This window comes from Eleutherodactylus coqui, chromosome 3 (assembly GCF_035609145.1).
Source record: "Eleutherodactylus coqui strain aEleCoq1 chromosome 3, aEleCoq1.hap1, whole genome shotgun sequence".
In the NCBI taxonomy this organism is placed as follows: domain Eukaryota; kingdom Metazoa; phylum Chordata; class Amphibia; order Anura; family Eleutherodactylidae; genus Eleutherodactylus; species Eleutherodactylus coqui.
Genome location: NC_089839.1, coordinates 240197746 through 240219536, shown reverse-complemented (window position 1 = coordinate 240219536; position 21791 = coordinate 240197746). Strand labels below are relative to the sequence as shown.

Below are 21791 nucleotides of genomic sequence, written 5' to 3'. Positions count from 1 at the left end.
CTGAAGTTTTGCGTATCACGGATTGCCCAGATAGTTTGGGTAGCGCGTTCCAGAGGACTGGTGCTGCTATGGAGAAGTATTGGAGGCGGGAATATGAGGTTCAAATTAAAGGGCACTTTCATTAGCGGAGCTGAGGGCCCCAATTGGGTGATGGATTGAGATGAGGGAGGTGATATAGGGGGGCGCTGCTGTGGAGGGCTTTGTGGATGAAGGTAGTGAGTTTAAATTGAATTCTGTATTTAATGGGCAGACAGTGCAGTGATCGGCACAGGGCAGAGGCATCCAAGTAGCGGCTGGACAGGAAGATGAGCCTGGCTGCAGCGTTCCAGGATAGGAGAGGGGAGAGTCTGGTGCAGGGGAGGCCGCAATCAAGGCGGGAGTGGATGAGGGCAACAGTGAGCGTTTTTAGCGTGTCCATGGTGAGAAAAGGCGGAGTCTTGTAATCTAGAGGTGCGGATGACATGTTCAGGTGAGAGATTGGATATAAGGGGTAAAGGCGAAGAATATTACACGCAGCCTTCACACGTTGCTGCTATTGGTCTCATTTTACTGCTGCTGTGATGTATTCCTTTTTTTAAATTTTAAGAATTTAGAAAATGAAGAATTCAGTTTTTTTTCACATATTTGATATTAACCCCTTAAAGGGGTTGTCCCGCGCCGAAACGTTTTTTTTTTTTTTTTAACCACCCCACCCCCCCCCCCACCCCCGTTCGGCGCGAGACAACCCCGATGCAGGGGTTAAAAAAACAAACCGCTCAGCGCTTACCTAAATCCCGGCGGTCCGGCGTCTTCATACTTACCTGCTGAAGATGGCCGCCGGGGTCTGCTCCCTCCGTGGACCGCAGCTCTTCTGTGCGGTCCATTGCCGATTCCAGCCTCCTGATTGGCTGGAATCGGCACGTGACGGGGCGGAGCTACACGGAGCCGGCATTCTGCACGAGCGGCTCCATTGAAGAGAGCAGAAGAACCGGACTGCGCAAGCGTGGCTAATTTGGCCATCGGAGGGCGAAAATTAGTCGGCTCCATGGGAACGAGGACGCCAGCAACGGAGCAGGTAAGTATAAAACTTTTGATAACTTCTGTATGGCTCATAATTAATGCACAATGTACATTACAAAGTGCATTAATATGGCCATACAGAAGTGTACAGACCCACTTGCTGCCGCGGGACAACCCCTTTAAGGACCAGGCAATTTTGTACCTTAACTTCTTAGTGACAGAGCTTTTTTTTTTTTTTTCTATTTTCGTTTTCTCCCCCCCCTCTTAAAAACAAAATCGTAACTTCTTTATGTATCCATCGACGTCGCTGTATGAGGGCTTGTTTTTTGCGGGCCGAGTTGTATTTTTCAATGGTGCTATTTAATGTACTATATAATGTACTGAGAAAATTCTAAGTGGAGAGAGATGGGGGAACGACATTCCGCCATCTTTCAGTGCGCCCTGGTTCTACAGCGCACAAATTGCAACAAAAATGACATGATAACTTTATTCTATGGGTCGGTACGATTACTAAGATACCAAACTTGGATCGTTTAAAATTTTTTTATTATCTTCTGCGCAGAAAAACCTTTCTTATATTATCGTTGACAGCGTTGTGTGAGGGCTCATTTTGTGCGGTACGTCACGTAGTTTACGTTCGTGCCATTTCTGAATACATACGGATTTTTCATCGCATTTCTGGCATTCCTAATTTTTTTTTTTTCGACCGACATTCACTGTGCGCAGTAAATAATGCATTACTCTGATAGATCAGACTTTTAAGGACGCGGCGATACCAAATATGTTTGTTTTATTATTTAGATTCTTTTATTGCATATGTGGCAAAAGGGGGGGGGGGGTTTGAACTTTTTATTTTTTATAATTAGTAAAATTTTTCTTTTTCTTTTTACATTTTCTTTTAGTCCCCCCTAAGGGACTGCAACATGCAGTGCTTTGCTTTGATCACTCCAGCAGTATGACCTAATGCTACAGCATTACATCCTGCTGCGATCTGACAATCTATCAAGCCGCCCCATGGGGATGTGTGGTGGTGGTGTTTTTTTTAAAAATTATTTTAGCGTAAATATACTATTGGAACAGGTTTCTCCTTTTGTTTCGGCCATTTTGATATATAGTACGTATGCTTTGGGATTACAGGGCGCATATAGCGACGGTTTTAGGTTATTTTCTTTCTTATGTTTATATTTTTATTTTATTCTGTAATTTTGTTTTACTTATGTTATTTTTTTTACTATGTCCCCCCATGACGTCACATAAGACCTCTGGGGTATGTGTGTGTTTTTTGTTTTTTTTGTTTTAACCCTTTTCCGCTGTAGCTGAGGCATCCGTAGGAGCCCCAGTTACAGGGGAAAACATTACCCTGTAGTGACAGTAGTCACTGGCAGAGCTGATCGGGGTTTACTAAGACCCTGCAGCTCTGCTGTAGCAGGGAATCCCAGCTGTCACGTTACTGCTAGCTCACGTAGTGGAAGTCATACTTCCACTTTTTAGTATATAGCACTCATTGAGCGCTATGTATTCGGGGAAAGAAGGAAGAAAGGGTCAAAAACCACTCCTGCCTGCTCCTTCAGGTTATCAGCTGTGACTAACAGCTGACAACCTGACATGCTCCTGCTTGATTGCACAACAGGGACTTTAAACCCACGCTGTATTTTTACAATCGTCTGCGTTTAAAACCCAGGACCAAGCGCCATAAATCGACAGTGCTTGGTCCTTAATGGGTTAAAGCCCACCCCCCCGTTATCATATTTATTGTATAGTTGTAAAAAAAAAATATATATATACAGTATTTACCATTTACGTTCTGTTAAAAAAAATGATCCATTGAAGAGTTCTGGCTTTTACTTCCCTGGTATAAGGTCCCACATGTTGTATACTAGTTGCAGTGCGCACGGTTACCTGCTGAGCCGAGTGCTGGAGGACACACATCAATCAGGTCCCAGTGTAGTGATCCTCTGTTCACTGCAGGAAGGCCAGTAAAAATGGGATCCTGCTCTGCTTGTCAAGAAGTACCAGACCTCTGCAGTACATGGCAAAATAGCTGAGAAGACTCCTGCAGAGGAAGTAAGAGACTTGTCAGCTGCCAGATGGGGAAGGAGACTGAGTTTAGAACCTGCACTCAGTAGCACAATGGAAGCATAAAACGAAAAATGCTGAAAAAATATTTTTCTATGCTAGAAACACTGCCATTTACAGCTATTAAAGAGGTGTTCCTATCTCAACTTTCCATAGTCAAGATGGGAAACTGCTGCCATGGTTACTGGCTACACAGCCGGAGCCTACGGAAAGAGCTGAGCAATTTTTGTAGCTATTATTGAACTGAATAGGAACTTCTGAAACAGTGTTGCAAAGCGCAGTAAGCGGTGTAAGGCCTCCTTCCCACGAGCGTGACGGGCTCCGCAGCGTAATATTCCGCTGTGAAGCCCGTCACGGCGCCCCCCAGAGCCCCTATACTTACCTGCGGGAGATAGCGTGAAATCGCTTCCCCGCCCACCACCGCCGCGTCACCGCTCGTCACCGCTCGTCACCGCCCACCGCTCTCGCGTCACCAGCCGTGTCACGTGACGCGGCCGGACCGCGTCATTTGGCGTCATATGACGCTCGGCGGTGGGCGGGAAAGCGTTTTTTCACGCTATCTCCCGCTGGTTACAGCGGGAGATAGCGTGAATGGACGGCTTCCATTGACTGCAATGGAAGCCGTCAGTGCGTACAGCCCGTCCTCACCCGCAGAAAATAGAGCATGCTGCGGGTGAGGACGGGAGAAATCGCGGTGCGTAATTCCGCGGTGGAATTACGCATCGTGAGCATGGAGCTATTAGGTTCAATAGAACCTAATAGCTGCGTGCAACGCAGCGGATTTTCGCCGCGAATTACGCGGCGGAAATCCGTTCGTGGGAAGGAGGCCTAACTCTCCGAGTCACAGATACAGGGTAGTGCTCTGTGCTACACGGTTTCTTCTATATATTTGTCAATGTCTGTTTGGAGCATCACGCACAAACTGTACGACCGATTGACATGAAATTTTGCACATACTATAATTTTAATCAGGAAAGGTTATAGGCTGAAAACAATTCAAAAATGTTGTTGTCTTGGCAACCTTATTTGCATTTTTTTTGCCTTTGTTTGACTTTAATGCAGCAACCCCCAAATTTGCTTTCACCAATGGATTCTACGGACTCTATTTAGTCTTCCTGGTTATTTCCAACAAGTAATTCCCACTAGAAGAGTCAGACTGAGTTCTGACAATTGGTGTTTCAGGACTGCTTTTTAGCCCCAGTCTAACCCTGGTGGAGCCACCAATTTTTGGCCCATTTTGTCCTTCCTAATTCCGATTTGGATGTCTGTGTGGATAACAGTTTGCAACAATGCTATGTCCCCAGACAGGAAGACATGGAGCAAATTTATGAACCCTGGCCCTCATTTATCAAAACCGTCTAATAGGAAATCGACAAACAGTAAAAAAACAGTTTTTGGTGCCCATAGCAACCAATCACAGAGCAGCTTTCGTTTTACCTCAGCACTAAGAGGATTAAATACTGTTGCCCATAGCAACCAATCACAGAGCAGCTTTCATTTTATCTCAGCACTGTGTATTGAAAACTGGTGCCCATAGCAACCAATCATGGCGCAGCTTTCACTTTACCTTAGCAGAATAACAAATGAAAGCTGAGCTATGATTGGTTGCTATTGGCAGCAAAAAGTGCCAAATTTTACTCAAATCGGACCAGAACTGGGGATTTGTATACCAAACAAACAGATTTTGTGTTTTAGATAGAAGATGCTGAGCAAGCGAAGGGCCTGTTTGGGCAGAAGGGCAACAGCCGCACTGAGGCCTCCTTTCCACGAAAGGATTTCCGCCACATAATTCGCAGCGGAAATCCGCTGCGTTGCCCGCACCTATTAGGTTCTATTGAGCCTAATAGCTCAGGGCTCATGGTGCGGAATTACACCGCGGAATTCAGCACCGTGAAATCTCCCGTCCTCACCCGCGGCATGCTCTATTTGCCGCGGGTGTACGTGCGGACGGCTTCCATTGCAGTCAATGGAAGCCGTCCGTTCACGCTATCTTCCGCTGTAGCACAGCGGAAAATAGCGTGAAATTGCCCTACCGCCGCTGCGTTGGGCGTGTCATGTGGCGTGGCCGGCGCGTCACACCGAAGCGTCATGCGGGACCTGGGATGCCGGATCCGCAGGTAAGTATGGGGTCTCTGGGGGGCGCCGTGACGGGCTCCGCCACGGGAATTCCGCGGCGGAGCCCGTCACGGCCGTGTGCAGCCAGCCTTAAAGTAGCAGCCACTTGAGTAGCTGCAGCGTCGGAGCAAACTAATGCCAGACTAGAGAATCAACGCACTCGACAAGCCGCCGCTCGACTAGCTGAGATGCCGGAGCAAACTAACGCCTGACTCCAGAATCAACGCAATTGACAAGCGGACGCTCAACTAGCTGAGATGCCGGAGCAAACTAACGGGCGACTCCCGAATCAACACAAGCGGCTGCTTGAATTGTAGAAATTAGCGAAGCATGCCCGACATTCTTCAGACCGAGAGACACTCAATTTTGGGAAAAACAGCTTGGAAATTCTTGGAGGGGGGAAGCTGTTAGATACAATACAGACAATAACTACCAGTGTCATCACCAGATTTCTATTGGCCGAATGAACAAACCATGTTCATATTGCAATGTTCTAGAGTGGCCCCGGGAGACCCTTGGACTATGGAGTGGCCCCTGGAGACCCTTGGACTATCAACGCTTAGAACTCCTAAACTACTAGAGACTCTTATGTCAGGGTCATCTTCTGGATCTAAGACCATGCATTAATCAGCATTGGTGCTTCCACATATTTTTGCGGACGTTCTGATATCCTCTCTTCTTACTTACAACGTCATAATGTTTTGTATTGCACGCGTTCTCTATCGGGTACCCGGGCTAGCTCACCATATTGAGAGCTACGGATACAGCATTGCATTCGGTGCTTTCCAAGAGGCGGTCGGAACAGAGCTGCTGGGTTTTCCCATCTCCGCCATGGAAAACCAAAATGGAAATACCCCTTTAACCCTTTCCAATCCACTGTCTGACCTCTGAAGACATTATGAATAAGGCTGTACAGCTCCGATGTTGGAAGACGTCCGTCGGGGTTCTCTTACTGTATATTGCCAGCCTTTCTGCTGTCAAAGCCTATCCAACGTGTCATATAATGCAATACTGGCTTTAGCCAGCAGATAGCGCCGTTGTATAACAGCAGAAAAAGAGTAAGCCAACTAGGAACACCAGGATACAAATTGGATTGGAAAGGGCAAACAGCATTCTAGGAGATTCAGTATGTAAATGATTCCTGGGATAAACTAATTTAAGGAAAGGCTCCTTTCTTAAAAAAGAAAAAAATGGCCACCATGATGATCTGCAGATCCCTGAGTTTAACTCCTGAGACCCCTAGGAATCAGCTGTGCGTTGGTGACTTCCTTTCATATAGCTCTTCCCTGCAGCAGTCGCAGATTAAAGGGGCTTTCCAGAAATAAGATATTGTTGATGTCCCCTCAGTATCAGAGTTATAAGGGTCCGCCATTAACGTGAATGGGATTGAGCTGCTACACAGGCACAACTGCTGTGTGTGGTATGCGGTGAAGTGGCTGCTGATCGGTGGGAATCCGTTCACCAATCTGATACTGAAGAGCTATCCTGAGGACAGGTCATCAGTATCGTAGTCAGAGTAAAGGGCTTGTCCTATCAAAACAAGGACTGTCTGTATGCCCTATTGAAAAATGTACATGTTATAATAGACCATACTGCAAATAAGGAAGATGCCTCTGCAGCGCCACCTACTGGAAGGCAGCATTCCTGCAAGCCAATGTTAGACTCTTTATATAAGTCTTATAACAATGATTGGGAATTTGAAATCCAAGCCAGAATCCATACACAGACAGCAGTTTTGGGGTTTTGCCCCTTCATCAGTGTGCAGTAAGTTTTTAGCCCATTTATTATATGTCCAGCACGAGGTTGTCCAGGATTAGACATTATTTCTTACAAACATAGCGCCACACCTGTCCATGGGTTGTGTCTGCTATTGCAGCTCAGTTCTGTTGAAGGAAATGGAGTTGAACAAGGTTGTGAAATAATGACTTTCCTGACAAAAAATAAAAGTCACTGAGTGATCCGAGTGATATCTGCTGTAAGTTGTCAGTGATGCTTGGTTGCAGAATGTCAAAATTACTATGTTTGTGTGCCATGGTCTTGTATTTTGTACTTTGTGCAAATTTCTGGGATTCCTGAGGGGGTGAAGACATGTTTGCACTACTTTTTAAACCAAACTACATAGATAACAGATTAACCCGTTCCTGCCACAGCCCATTTTTAGCACTTTATTTTATTTTTTTAATTTAAGTTTTTATGCCTCGCCCCTCTCTAAATATCAGAACTATTTTATCTTTTCGGTGATGTAGTTCTATGAGAGGTTGTATCTTTCAGTGGCAATACTTCATGTACCGTATAAGCAATTGGACAACATTTAATAAGGGAGTTGAAATGGGAGGAAAAAACTTCGATTTAAGGGACACCTAGGGTGACGAACAAATCTGTCCTGAACAGGTATTGAGGGCCCCCGCTTGTCTTCTGCATACCCCGCTCGGAGCGCAAGGTGATTGCTCAATGTTTGGCTTTAGGTCGCACCCTCTTGAATGGTCAATGGTCTTTCAGCTTGCGATGGCTTCTGCCTCCAGGTATACATGAACTATAGGAAAATTATGCCACTGACTAAAGAAAAACACTTCTATTTACCCAATAAATCCTGCATAACCAAATTAATACATTTCTACATATTTGGTGGCACTGCTCAAGGGTTCATGGTTTTGGAAACTTGTCTTTGGCCTGAATGATATCACCTCCAGCACTATAGATCTACAGAAGGACGCTAGTCTACTCCTCCGGTCTCCGATGGCTGTAGATATTGTAGGAAGTGCATAAGGAGAAACGTTTTACAAGTGACAAGGGGGGTAGTTCTGTTATTTGGGGAACCCCCCCTTCTAGCAGAGGGCCTTGACATGAAGAGTAGAGGTGAGCAGTGCTGACTTTTAGAGCCCCTGTTACAATGTAGTACAGTTTGTGGCATTTTAGAAACTTTTAGCAGAAAGTCATCGACCCCCAATTATAGTTATAATCTGAATTTTGAATTCTTTTCTTTTTTTCAGCACAACATGGAGGAGCAAGTAGAAGGAGTTTGTGAGAAAGGAGAGGAAGCCTGCCTGGGCAACAATAATAAAGCAATAGTGTTGGACACCAAAAAATCTAAGCAAATGGTGAGTATTTACAAATATTGGGAAAGGGGCTGATATCTAATACACAGTTTACAGGATGTTATCCCACTATTTTATTTTTTTTTAACTCGTTTTATTGAACAGTGTACATTGCATACAATAACTGTTTAAATAACTTTGCATACATCAAAAGGCTCTTTAGTACAAGTATTCAGTACATAAATACGCTACATTTTCTCTGTAATTATTGAACATTTGTTAATACGTATATTTGTAATATTGATGGTATGGTCACATATTTTACATATCAAGCCTGGCTGTGGATCTTCTTAATAAATTTTGAAACAACTCCTGTGTGAAGTTTGTATTTGTTGTCCCGCACCAAATTCCCCAGACCTTATCGAATTTTTCGGGGCATTTTCTGTTTTTATACACTATTTTCTCGTATGGTAAGGTGGAATTGACAATATTCTGCCATTTTGCGATTGTCGGAGGACGTCTATCCATCCAGCGTAAGGCTATTACTTTATGGGCATAAAATAATACTTTAGTGAGAAATATTCTATGATGCCTAGTGAACATATTGCTGGATCCGGTAGTATTGGTATTCCTGTTAGTTGGGTTAAAAACCCGGTGATCTCCTTCCAATATGTGTACACCATCGGGCAACGCCAGATCAGGTGATTAAAGTTTGCGTTAGATGCATGGCATCGATGACATTGGTTGGTAACTGATCTATTCATTTTGTGTAGTCTAGTCGGTGTCAAATAACATTGATGTAGGATATATAGTTGGGTTAGCTTATTATTTGCAGCTGGTGAGACCCCGGTGTACGTGGACATCGCGGTCTCCCAGTCCTCATTAGTCAATGATGGTATAAGTTCTTTCCATCTCTCCATCACCGTCATTGGCGTGTCGGGGATCTTGGAGTATAGTAGGTGGGTATATAGTGTCGAAATAAGGCCTTTAGGTCCTTGGGTGCGTAGTATGCCTATTAATGGGTATGAAGAGAAGGGTCGTCTGGGTTCTGGGAGTTGTGTTGTCAGGGCATGTCTGAGTTGTAGAAGCCCGCTCTAGGTATTTAGTACAGTTGTTGTAACTGTTCAAAGGAGACCAGTATACCATCTATATATACAGTTAGGGCCAGAAATATTTGGACAGTAACACAATTTTCGCGAGTTGGGCTCTGCATGCCACCGCATTGGATTTGAAATGAAGCCTCTACAACAGAATTCAAGTGCAGATTGTAACGTTTAATTTAAAGGGTTGAACAAAAATATCTGATAGAAAATGTAGGAATTGTACACATTTCTTTACAAACACTCCACATTTTAGGAGCTCAAAAGTAATTGGACAAATAAACATAACCCAAACAAAATATTTTTTTTTCAATATTTTGTTGCGAATCCTTTGGAGGCAATCACTGCCTTAAGTCTGGAACCCATGGACATCACCAAACGCTGGGTTTCCTCCTTCTTAATGCTTTGCCAGGCCTTTACAGCCGCAGCCTTCAGGTCTTGCTTGTTTGTGGGTCTTTCCGTCTGAAGTCTGGATTTAAGTGAAATGCATGCTCAATTGGGTTAAGATCTGGTGATTGACTTGGCCATTGCAGAATGTTCCACTTTTTTGCACTCATGAACTCCTGGGTAGCTTTGGCTGTATGCTTGGGGTCATTGTCCATCTGTACTGTGAAGCGCCGTCCGATCAACTTTGCAGCATTTGGCTGAATCTGGGCTGAAAGTATATCCCGGTACACTTCAGAATTCATCCGGCTACGCTTGTCTGCTGTTATGTCATCAATAAACACAAGTGACCCAGTGCCATTGAAAGCCATGCATGCCCATGCCATCACGTTGCCTCCACCATGTTTTACAGAGGATGTGGCCGTTCCCTTTCTTCTCCAAACTTTTTTCTTCCCATCATTCTGGTACAGGTTGATCTTTGTCTCATCTGTCCATAGAATACTTTTCCAGAACTGGGCTGGCTTCTTGAGGTGTTTTTCGGCAAATTTAACGCTGGCCTGTCTATTTTTGGAATTGATGAATGGTTTGCATCTAGATGTGAACCCTTTGTATTTACTTTCATGGAGTCTTCTCTTTACTGTTGACTTAGAGACAGATACACCTACTTCCCTGAGAGTGTTCTGGACTTCAGTTGATGTTGTGAACGGGTTCTTCTTCACCAAAGAAAGTATGCGGCGATCATCCACCACCGTTGTCTTCCGTGGACGCCCAGGCCTTTTTGAGTTCCCAAGCTCACCAGTGAATTCCTTTTTTCTCAGAATATACCCGACTGTTGATTTTGCTACTCCAAGCATGTCTGCTATCTCTCTGATGGATTTTTTCTTGTTTTTCAGCCTCAGGATGTTCTGCTTCACCTCAATTGAGAGTTCCTTTGACCGCATGTTGTCTGGTCACAGCAACAGCTTCCAAATCCAAAACCACACACCTGGAATCAACCCCAGACCTTTTAACTACTTAATTGATTACAGGTTAACGAGGGAGACGCCTTCTGAGTTAATTGCAGCCCTTAGAGTCCATTGTCCAATTACTTTTGGTCCCTTGAAAAAGAGGAGGCTATGCATTACAGAGCTATGATTCCTAAACCCTTTCTCCGATTTGGATGTGGAAACTCTCATATTGCAGCTGGGAGTGTGCACTTTCAGCCCATATTATATATATAATTGTATTTCTGAACATGTTTTTGTAAACAGCTAAAATAACAAAACTTGTCACTGTCCAAATATTTCTGGCCCTAACTGTAGGTGTTCTAGTGTAGTGATTCCCAGATTTGACCAAAATTGTCTGTCCGGTAGGTTCAACAGGTGTGGTAATGCTCTGCTGTCCCATAGAGGGGTTTCCAAGGGAGTGTTATCCCACTAATTTAATAAAAATTAATATTAATAAATCGTATTGTGTGAAGAGTTTCTCCAAACAAGAACATTGTCAGCACCGACATGCTGAGAAATGCCCCAGAAAGAATGCTTAAATGCGTCAAAAGCCACACAATGCGCCAAATCATCACATTTGGTATTTAGACAAGGTTTTTCTTGGTCTTAATTATGCTTACTTTTTGCACCATTTATCAAGGTTTGGGCTTCATAAATGTGTCGGAAACATCCGAGACGCAGGGGTCACTCGCATTCATAACCAAATCACAAAACGGAGCAATTTGTAGGCGCAAATAACTTGTAAAAATGGCTTAAAAATTGCGCCGTTCTGGCGAAAAATTACAGCACACCTTGGGGCTTATTTGTGAAGAACTTTCTGACCACTGTGCCCCGTGTGACTGTACCCTCAGCGTCCTTATCTACATCAAAATGAGAATGAAAACTGAGAAATGCATAAAGAATGTTTCTCTACCTCTCATCTACCCCCACCTCACCCCCAGGAGATCACCACCTTTACTGCCCCTCACTCCATTGGGGCTTATTCACATGAACAATATTCTCACGGGAGTTTTGTGAGATGCGCACAAAACTCATTCGAATATGAAATCCATTCTTCTGAATAGATTCATTCATATTCTATCTTTGGGCGCTTCCATCAGAACGGTTTTCAATGGGAACTTAAAGGCCATCGCAAGGTACTCGTAAGCCATGTGATGCTTCCCATTGAAGTTAATAGGAAACTCTTGCGATCCTTTCACGCACGTGAGGATCGACATTTCACAGAAGTGATGCGTGGCTTTTTTGTTTTAATCAAAAACTCTATCGCCATGAAAAACACATGTTGGCACGCACGATATCAAGCCTGCCTCTGTAAATGCAGCCTGTGTCCGGCTGTATGATGGCTGGTTACTTTCTGCAGTAGGATACAGGTAATGCCCTACCTCATGTACTACTTCCACTCCCTTAGCCTGCTGGACTTGCTGCTTCAGGAACATGCACAAAGTCCAAGTTTATCAAACAGTGTGGCAAAGTTTATTACTTGTGTATCATTTTTATCATTCATTTTGAGATGCACTAATTTAATTTTAAGGGGTTTTCCGGCGTGAAATAAATGAGAACTTTGCCTGCAGTACCATCCAGGGCCACTGCAGAATGTACAGAGCTGTGCTTGCCGCCCACAGTAACTTCCCTCACTAGCACATCGGCCTCTGCTAACAGGAGGTTGGTCAGTTCCCAGGAGGCGAACCCCTGCCGATCAGCTATCAGTGGCGTGTCCTAATGGCCCATTTTCCCGTAACTATCGCACAAAATTCGTTTGAACGAAAATGCGCGATAATCGTTATGTTTAAACAGTCATCATGCTCTATACATTTACTTTCTGTGTGTCTTTCTTTTGTTCACTCACTTTGCATTTTGTTAATTGACAAAAATAAATCCTGAACACAATTTGTGAAAGCATTCTTACTTTGCAGATTTTTTTTCACACCTGCTTAAAACTTCTGCACAGTACTGGGTATCTATTTTCTGACTTCTAGTAGCATTGAGTCAGGTTTATACCTACGAAGTCCACAGGGCAGACTTGTGTGGTGCAGAGTGTTACTTAAAGGGGTTGTCCCGCAAAAGCAAGTGGGGGTATACACTTCTGTATGGCCATATTAATGCACTTTGTAATATACATTGTGCATTAAATATGCGCCATACAGAAGTTATTCACTTACCTGTTCCGTTGCTAGCGTCCCCGTCTCCATGGTGCCGTCTAATTTTCAGCATCTAATCGCCTGATTAGACGCGCTTGCGCAGTCCGGTCTTCTCCGTGTTGAATGGGGCCGCTCGTGCTGGAGAGCTGCTCCTCGTAGCTCCGCCCCGTCACGTGTGCCGATTCCAGCCAATCAGGAGGCTGGAATCGGCAATGGAACGCACAGAAGACCTGCGGTCCACCGAGGGTGAAGATCCCGGCGGCCATCTTCACAAGGTAAGTAAGAAGTCACCGGAGCGCGGGGACTCGGGTAAGTACTATCCGGGTTTTTTTTTATCCCTGCATCGGGTTTGTCTCGCGCCGAACGGGGGGGGCTATTGAAAAAAAAAAAACCCCGTTTCGGCGCGGGACAACCCCTTTAAGGCAGCAGAATGCAGTCCTAAGCTCTTGCTCACGACCTGAAGGTTGCAGGTTCAATCCCTGAATGCTTCAGGTAGCCAGATAAAGGCTTCCAAGGTCAGTAAAATGAGTACCCAGCTTTGTGGGGGTGAAATTACTTGAAAGCGCTGCAGAATAAGTTGGCGCTGTGCAAGATTTCTTTTTCTTTACTTCTCAGCTCATTTGTGTTCTTTCAGACTGAGGAACCGAAGCACAAAGAAGACTTAAAGTCACTAGAGAGCAACAGTAACCCGGTCTTCAGACGCTTCCTTCGCAAGGTGCTAAATGAAGCGGAACGTTTTGGCCTTGTAAGTAGTAAAACCCTTTTTTCTTTTGTGTGACTGTTAATATTTTCTCCAACCTGCTACTTCATTATAACCTCTACTCAGTGGTAATAGAGGTGTCTCAACAACTCTAGTAGGAGCAGAATGGGGGACATCTGGTATATTTTTGTCTTTGCTCCAAGCCTTCCTGCTTCCTTGCCTCTTCCCGCTCTCATGCAGCGACAGAGGAGGCGAGCGCAGGACTGCTCACAAGGCGAAATCAGGTGATAATTGTCCCGTCTTCATGCGGCTGCAGACGGGGGACTGAGTGACTGACCAGTGAGTTTTAATAGCATTGAAAGCCAAGCGCCCCTCGGGCGGGGTAGACTGGAGCTGCTTAATGTTTAAGCGACTCCAGTTTACTTTATATGGAGGCCCACTCCACCTCCATTCGTTAAAAAACTAATGCTTAGTGACGTTGCGTATAAACGCCACACATATGCAGTGTAATTGCACTGCGTTTTTCACGCACCCATAGAGAACGATAGCGCAGTATCACGCATAGTATGCGGTAAACTAGAATATGATGCGTTCCTTTAACCGCATATTTTACGCAACGAAAAAACGCTAGTCTGAGTGTAACAGTGAAAATCAATGTATTTGAATTGCTGTGATGTACCGCGTATTTTGCGTGGGTCCTACGCAGTTGAAATGCACTCTTGTGTGCCCAGCCTAATGCTCGTTTTACACGGGGCGACAGCCTAAACAACCGCAAGAGCTCTGATATCACCGCAAAGGTCATTAGTGCTCGTGCAGAGCGTTTAGACACTTACCGCTGGACCGCGGGCTTCTCGCTCAGTGCTTCACTTTCTATGTGAAGCGCTGAGCAGGGAACATTTACACGCAACGAGAAGCCAACAGTACTTCGATGGTGGTTTTTGTTGTGTTTTTTATCTAGATTTATTTTATACATGTTTTTTTTTTTTTTTCCATTTTCACTGCATGATTATCGCTCAATATAGTTTGAACGAATCTTGAGTGATGATCGTTACGTGTAAATGGCCCATTAGGGACACGCACACATCAGTACTATGCATATAAACATACCTTATCATGCCACAAACAAAATACACAATGGATAAAATCTAAACCTTACTGTAACGAAGGATGGGAACTACAATGATAAGTTGGTCCCTCAGAGGAGAAAAAACACGCGACACTAATGAGGTATAGGCAGAACTACAGCAAAGATTGTAAACGATAAGGCTGCTTTCAGATCTGCGCTGGAACCTCAGTTCGGAAGTTGCGTTTGCTGTGCCAAGACCAAGAATAACCCTTTCCAATACAGTGTCTGACATCTTCCTACATTCTGATTGAAGCTTGTACAGCTCCAATGTCAGAAGATGTCCGACAGGGTATTCTTACCTTCTATTGTCACCCACTCTGCTGTCGGAGCCTCTCTGGCGCACACACACTGGCTTTAGCCAGCAGATGGCACCGTTGTATAACAGCAAAAAGGGAAAGCCTTTTAGGAAACCCTGAATCCAAAATTGGATTGGAAAGGGTAATTTTGTAACCGGAAGTAATCTATATATATAAAGACGAAAGCCCTCACTGACTCACTCACTGACTCACTCACTGACTCACTCACTGACTGACTCACTGACTCGCCAAAAGTTCTCCAACTTCCCGATGTCGTAGAAACATGAATTTTGGCGCAAGCATAGATTATCTCCAAAATAGGAAAAGTAATTGGGTCCCAACTCGATTATTCAATTCTAGTGCAAAAGAATTGGCGTCGAAATGTAACGTACATAATCTAAATCTCTCAGTTCCCAATGTCATAAAAACTTCAAATTTGGCACACGCATTGAATATGTCATAAATAAGAAACGCTAATGGGTCCCAACATGATTATTCAATTCTATGCGCAAAAGAATTAGCGTCGAAATTTTACGTGCGGAATTTAATTTTTTCACTTTCTGGTGTCATAGAAACGTGAAATTTGGCACGAGCATTGATTATGTCATAAATAGGAAAAGCGAATGGGTCCCAACTCGATTATTCAATTCTATGCGCAAAAGAATTAGCGTCCAAATTTTACGTGCGGAATGTAATTTCTTCACTTTCTGGTGTCATAGAAACAGGAAATTTGGCACGAGCATTGATTATGTCATAAATAGGAAAAGTTCATAGGTCCCAACTCGATTATTCAATTCTAGCGCAAAAGAATTGGCATCGAAATTTTACGTGCGGAATGTAATTTTTTCACTTTCCGGTGTCATAGAAACGTGAAATTTGGCACGAGCATTGATTATGTCATATATAGGAAAAGCTAATGGGTCCCAACTCCATTATTCAATACTATGCGCAAAAGAATTAGCGTCCAAATTTTACGTGCGGAATGTAATTTCTTCACTTTCCAGTGTCATAGAAACGGGAAATTTGGCACGAGCATTGATTATGTCATAAATAGGAAAAGCTAATGGGTCCCAACTCGATTATTCAATTCTATGCGCAAAAGAATTAGCGTCCAAGGGGGGGCGTGGCTGGCGGCCAACATGGAAAGCCGCACGTGAGGAGAGCTCTCCGGGGAAACTACCAAAATCCGTATAAAATCCTGGCCTTCACGGACCTTTGATGCTTAAAACATCGCCTATGGACCCATAGATCCTGCAGGAACCATCGGACCGCAGCTGGGAGCAACTATACGCACCAAGCCCTTTCTACAAGACCGCGGGCCGGGACGGAGGTGAGGCCGCGCCAACGCCCTGCTACCCTTCCCGCCCGCCGCCTGCCGCTGATCTCGCTGACCCCCTGCCTACACACCGGACCGTCCTCCTTCACCCCCTCCGAGACCCTTGACTTACCGGAGCGCCGCGTCCACTCCGGACCGCTTCTCCTTCATCTCCCCTGCTGCCGCCGGCTGACCGCGACCCCAGCGGGGTGGAAGCTCCCGACCCGGACCTTAACCTGAGGAGCGGTGCGGTCCGCCTCCTCGCACCGTGAGCCGAGCCACCGCGGTGCAACCCGAGCCGCGGCCACGGCGCGCCGGCCGCTCCACCGCATCCGATCCTCCGCTGCCGGCTGTCGGTGCTCCGTGCTCGGCGGTGAGCCGAGACGTGCCTGCTCCCCCTGCGATCGGGGAGCCCACCCTCCAGCCTTTAAGTAGGAGCCTCCTGGTACCGGTCCCTGACCGGAGTCACGAGCTGTACAGGCGCTCGTCTCCGGACCACGTGGGCATCCCCCGGCAGCCGACGGGAAAACGAAACACCCTCCCCCCTCCTTGGACGGGGAGCGAGGCCGGCCTTTCAGCTCCCGGGGCTGCATCTGCGTGGGGGGCCGCGGCTTGCTCAGCCGTTCCGCTGCCCATAACACCATACCGGCGGCGCCGATTGCTCCACGAAGCGCTGACTGGCGACCGGACCGCGGCGCTCGGCCCTCTTAGGACTTCAACACGTCAGAAGACCCTGTCCTGTCCTCCGGACCCGGCCCAGCGGAGCCGGCAGCGGAATTGTGAGTAACCTGCGGGGGCTGGGGGACAACACATCTGCCCAGTATCGTCTCTCTTGGGAGAGATATATTGGGCAGTCAGCCCAGAACTCTACAACCCGTTCTAACCCCAGCCGCCCACACCTCCACGTATATATTGATGTCCTGGAGGGGGAGAGAGGAAAGGACTGCCTAAACACCTCCAAAATCCATACGGACCCCGGTCCATCTGACCATTAAAGGCGTCCCCCATATTTTGAATTGTACGCCTGAGGCGCCTGGACGGACCGGTGCCACCTTTGATAGGTCGTGTCGCCACGCGAGATTGGCGTGGTCCCCCTACCTCTCTAACGACCCCAAACCAGATAAATCCTGCATGGTTGCAGCCCAAACTGCGGGACCATTACTTTCTAACAGACACTATAGCTGCATAACCCACAAAGGCTCTACAGTTAACAACATCTAAGACTCTAAAAAATCGCACTAAATCGCTAAAACCGCCACCTGGCTTCTACTACAAACAGCCCTGATATTTCTCATACTGCACTACAAAAGGCAGGAGAAGACAAAGACCCATATTCTCTAACAGCAGTCGCAACTATACACCCGTTCGGACCCTACAGCCAAAATATCTAAAACCTATAAGGAAAGCATCAATTTGCTAGTATAGTCAGCTAACCCACCTCACAATAGTTGACTTAATATCCTCCATCATGAGCACTCGGGCTAAAAGCGGGTCGGCTACCGATAAGCTGAAAGAATACGCCCGCACTGAGACCCCCGAGCATACCCCCAAAGCGGCACGACCTGCTCCGATGAGAGTCCAATGACGAAACGGGACACCCCTCAGAACCGACCATGCGACAAATCCTAGACGCAATAAACATTTGCAAATCCTCGCTTACCAACAAAATAGAAGAAATAAAATCTGATGTCTCCCTGCTACGGCAAGACCTACAGAACATGCGAGGTAAAATACAGGAGATGGAAGACCTCATATCCAACGCAGAAGACTCCCTACGCCCGCTTTCCGTGGCCGTCAAAAAAGCCACACGAGCCACAGAATTCTGCCAGTCCAAAATGGACGACTTGGAAAACCGGTCACGCCGCAATAATCTCCGTATAATAGGCCTACCCGAAAGATCAGAAGGACCCCATCCAGAAACATTCACTGAAAACCTGCTAAAAACCCTATTGGGCGACGACACCTTTTCCGCTCAACTTACAGTGGAAAGAGCCCACCGGGTCCCAGTAAAACCGCCACAACCGGGAGCTCCCCCGCGTCCATTCCTAGCAACGATCTTAAACTGCAGAGATAGAGACACCGCACTGCGCCAAGCTAGGCTGAAGGGTCCATTAAAATACAATAATGCAACAATCTCTATATTCCCGGACTTCTCCGCTGAATTACAAAAACAAAGAGCCACCTTCACGGAAGCAAAAAGAAAACTTAAGGGACGAAACATCCCATACTCAATGGCATATCCAGCCTGCCTGCGCATCGTAACTCAAGGAAAAGTGATCTTCCTCCAATCCCCCGCTGAGGCTATGGAATGGCTGGATATGCACCCAGAGCCATCGAAGGACAATTGACCCCGCCGCATTTATAGAAGGACTTGAGCCTAGTTATAATCCAAGCGGCTGATACCCCCCTGACTTATAGATGGTGAAATGCAGGACCAGGGAATTTCCAAACCGCCTTTGGGACCTAGCAAATAGATACCAACCTCTATAGGCCACCGGGATACTTCTTTCTTTCCCCCCCCCCCCCCAACAATATAACATCTGCTACTTCTAAATAGATTGTAGCTAAACTGTTTTGTAAATTTTCCATATATTGATTTTGACATCCACGCTGAAATTTAAGCGGGATGCCAAAAGTTAAAAGTTTAAACTGTTGTTCACTGCTCTGTATTAATATTTTTTGCAGGTCTGCGCTAACACAACTCTTTCCCCCATACATGCCAACAACCGTTCCCCCTCCCCATTCTATGGGTATAGATGTAACACTTATAGAACCTACCCACGTAATTAGATATGTCCCTAAAATGCCTTAGTTGGAACGTCCAGGGTCTGGGAACTGCGCTTAAACGAAGGGCAGTCTTTTTATACATTAAGCAAATCAATCCACATATTGTAAGCTTACAAGAGACCCACCTCACTAAAGAAAGGGCTGATACTCTGGCGAAACCATGGGTACAGTGGATAGCCCACTCCTTTCACACCTCCTTTTCCAGAGGCGTCTCTGTCCTAGTACATAGGTCGCTACGCTGGAATCCTATTAATGTCCGTAGAGATCCCGAGGGGAGATTCATATTTATATATGGCGAAATAGATTCCAAACCCTATGTGATTCTGTCTATTTACAACCCCCACACAGCAACCTCCATCTTCTCCAAACCGCTATAACATACGCACATCAATACCCACTGGCAGGGATAATATGTATGGGCGACTTCAATAAGGTAATGGACCCCAATATAGACAGATTCCACACACCTCCCAACATAACCCCAATTCCAAGCTCCTCCCTGAAGCAATTAATCGAAAGTGTCGGCTGGATCGACCTTTGGTGGTACCAACACAACGATACACGGGAGTTTACTTGTCATTCCCCGGGCTATAACGCGCTGACGAGGATAGATTATGTATTTACCTCCGCAGAACTGGCATTGTCCCTCTCTAACATTACTCACTGCCCAAGAGGCATAGCCGACCATAGCCCTATATTACTAACATTGAAATTTCCCCAACAAAACATAGTCCCTACCTGGAGACTCCACCCATTCTGGTTGAAGCTGATCGGATCAGATGATCAAACACCCTTTCATATATCCCTATTTTTAGATGCCCACAACGACAATACTCACCCTGCCCTGAAATGGGACACTCTCAAAGCTTACATTAGAGGATTTCTTAAGTCAGCTATTTCACATATTAAAAAGTCGACATCCCAAACCGACAAAGAGCTGGAGGATCAGACAATGGAGGCCGAAAAAACATATATAACTAACCCTACAGACGCCAACCAAATTGCCTGGCTCGGTCTGCTCCGCCTCCACAAACACCAGATACATGCCAAAACTAAGCGTAAATTATTTTTTACCAAACAACATTATTTTGAATTGGGAAACCAGTCCAGCCACTTACTTGCTAACCTCATTAGACGCGAAAACAACACTAACACGGTCCTTAAAATTAGGAACCAACACGGAGCGGAGCTGACCGATGCCGTATCCATTACAAATTGTTTTAGGGAATTCTATACTAACCTATATAGCTCCCTCTCCCAGAACACCCTGACAGACATTCTAAGTTACCTAGAGGACTTAAACTTCCCAACCCTCTCTGCGGAACAGGTTGAGCTCCTGGAAGCCCCAATCACATTAGAAGAGATTCAACAGACAATTCAGGACATGGCCCTCAACAAGTCACCCGGCCCTGACGGCCTCCCGATAGAGACGTACCGCAAATATAGCGAACAATTAGCCCCGCTACTATTGGAAACACTAAACCAGGCCCAAACAGATAAATCACTCCCGCCCTCATTCTATAAAGCCTCCATAGTGGTGATACTGAAACCCGGGAAGGAACCTGTAGACTGTAGTTCCTATCGCCCAATTTCATTGGTAAACACAGACTATAAGATCTTAACTAAAATCCTGGCTACCAGGCTGAATCGGGTAATCCTCTCCATTATCCACCCGGACCAGACGGGATTCATGCCAGGGAAGTCCACGACGATAAATATCCGCAGAGTCCAAACGGCTATCCAGCTGGGAAAGCAATACAACATGCCCTGGGCTCTGGTCTCATTAGACATGGCAAAGGCTTTTGACTCGCTGGAGTGGGTCTTTTTGGAGGCCTGTTTGGTCCGATTTGGATTTGGACCTATATTTCAACAATGGATTAAAATCATATATAAATCCCCGTGCGCAAATGTAATCGTAAATGGCATCCCGTCGACTGAATTTCAACTGGCAAGAGGCACCCGACAGGGATGTCCCCTGTCCCCGGCCCTGTTCGCCATAGCCATTGAAGCTATAGCGATCCGCCTGAGAAGCACCCCCGAAGTGAAGGGCATTAAATGGGCAGACCTCGAGAGTAAAGTGGGAATGTATGCGGATGACACAATACTCTTCCTATCGGACCCAATACACTCCTTCTCTCAAGCTATGGTTCACATAGACAGATTCTCCTACTTTTCGGGACTGTATGTCAATTGGTCCAAATCAACACTCCTCTACACCGACCTCAACCCAAAAAATGACCCCTGTGTCACCAGGTACGGACTAAAACCGGTCTCATCATTTAAATACCTAGGGATATTCATGACACACGACCATAACAACGCCATAGCAGAAAACATAACCCCACTTCTAGGCAATGTCAAACACAAACTGAAGAGATGGGCCAAGCTACCGCTCTCTGTAGCCGGACGCATAAATCTTATTAAAATGACTATCCAGCCCAAATGCTGCAACACATGCCGGTACGAGTCCCCAAGCGCTATTTCCAATCCTTAAATTCTCTTATCACATTTATATGGAACTCCTCCCGCTCCAAGCTAGGCCTGACCACATTACAAAGGCCCAAAGAACAAGCAGGAATGGCCCTCCCGGACCTTCGACTCTACTATCTGGCAGGACAACTGAGAAACATACGAGCTTGGGTACTGGACAAGGAATTGCCTATAGCAGATAAACAGCTTGCAAAACAAGTAAAAGGCAATAATCTTCTAAATTTTCTAGAATTTCCAGAGTGCA

At 45.7% G+C, this 21791-nt stretch overlaps 1 protein-coding gene across 2 annotated transcripts in view; it reads left to right on the top strand.

Annotated features, from left to right (window-relative positions):
- The window catches only part of CLCC1 (chloride channel CLIC like 1), a 51281-nt gene that overhangs the window by 3729 nt on the left and 25761 nt on the right, over nt 1-21791 (top strand). For both annotated transcript variants that reach the window (XM_066597164.1, XM_066597163.1), the window contains exons 3-4: nt 8181-8288; nt 13468-13578. In XM_066597164.1, coding sequence (XP_066453261.1) covers nt 8181-8288; nt 13468-13578 — 219 coding nt within the window. The remainder of the gene's footprint in view (nt 1-8180; nt 8289-13467; nt 13579-21791) is intronic.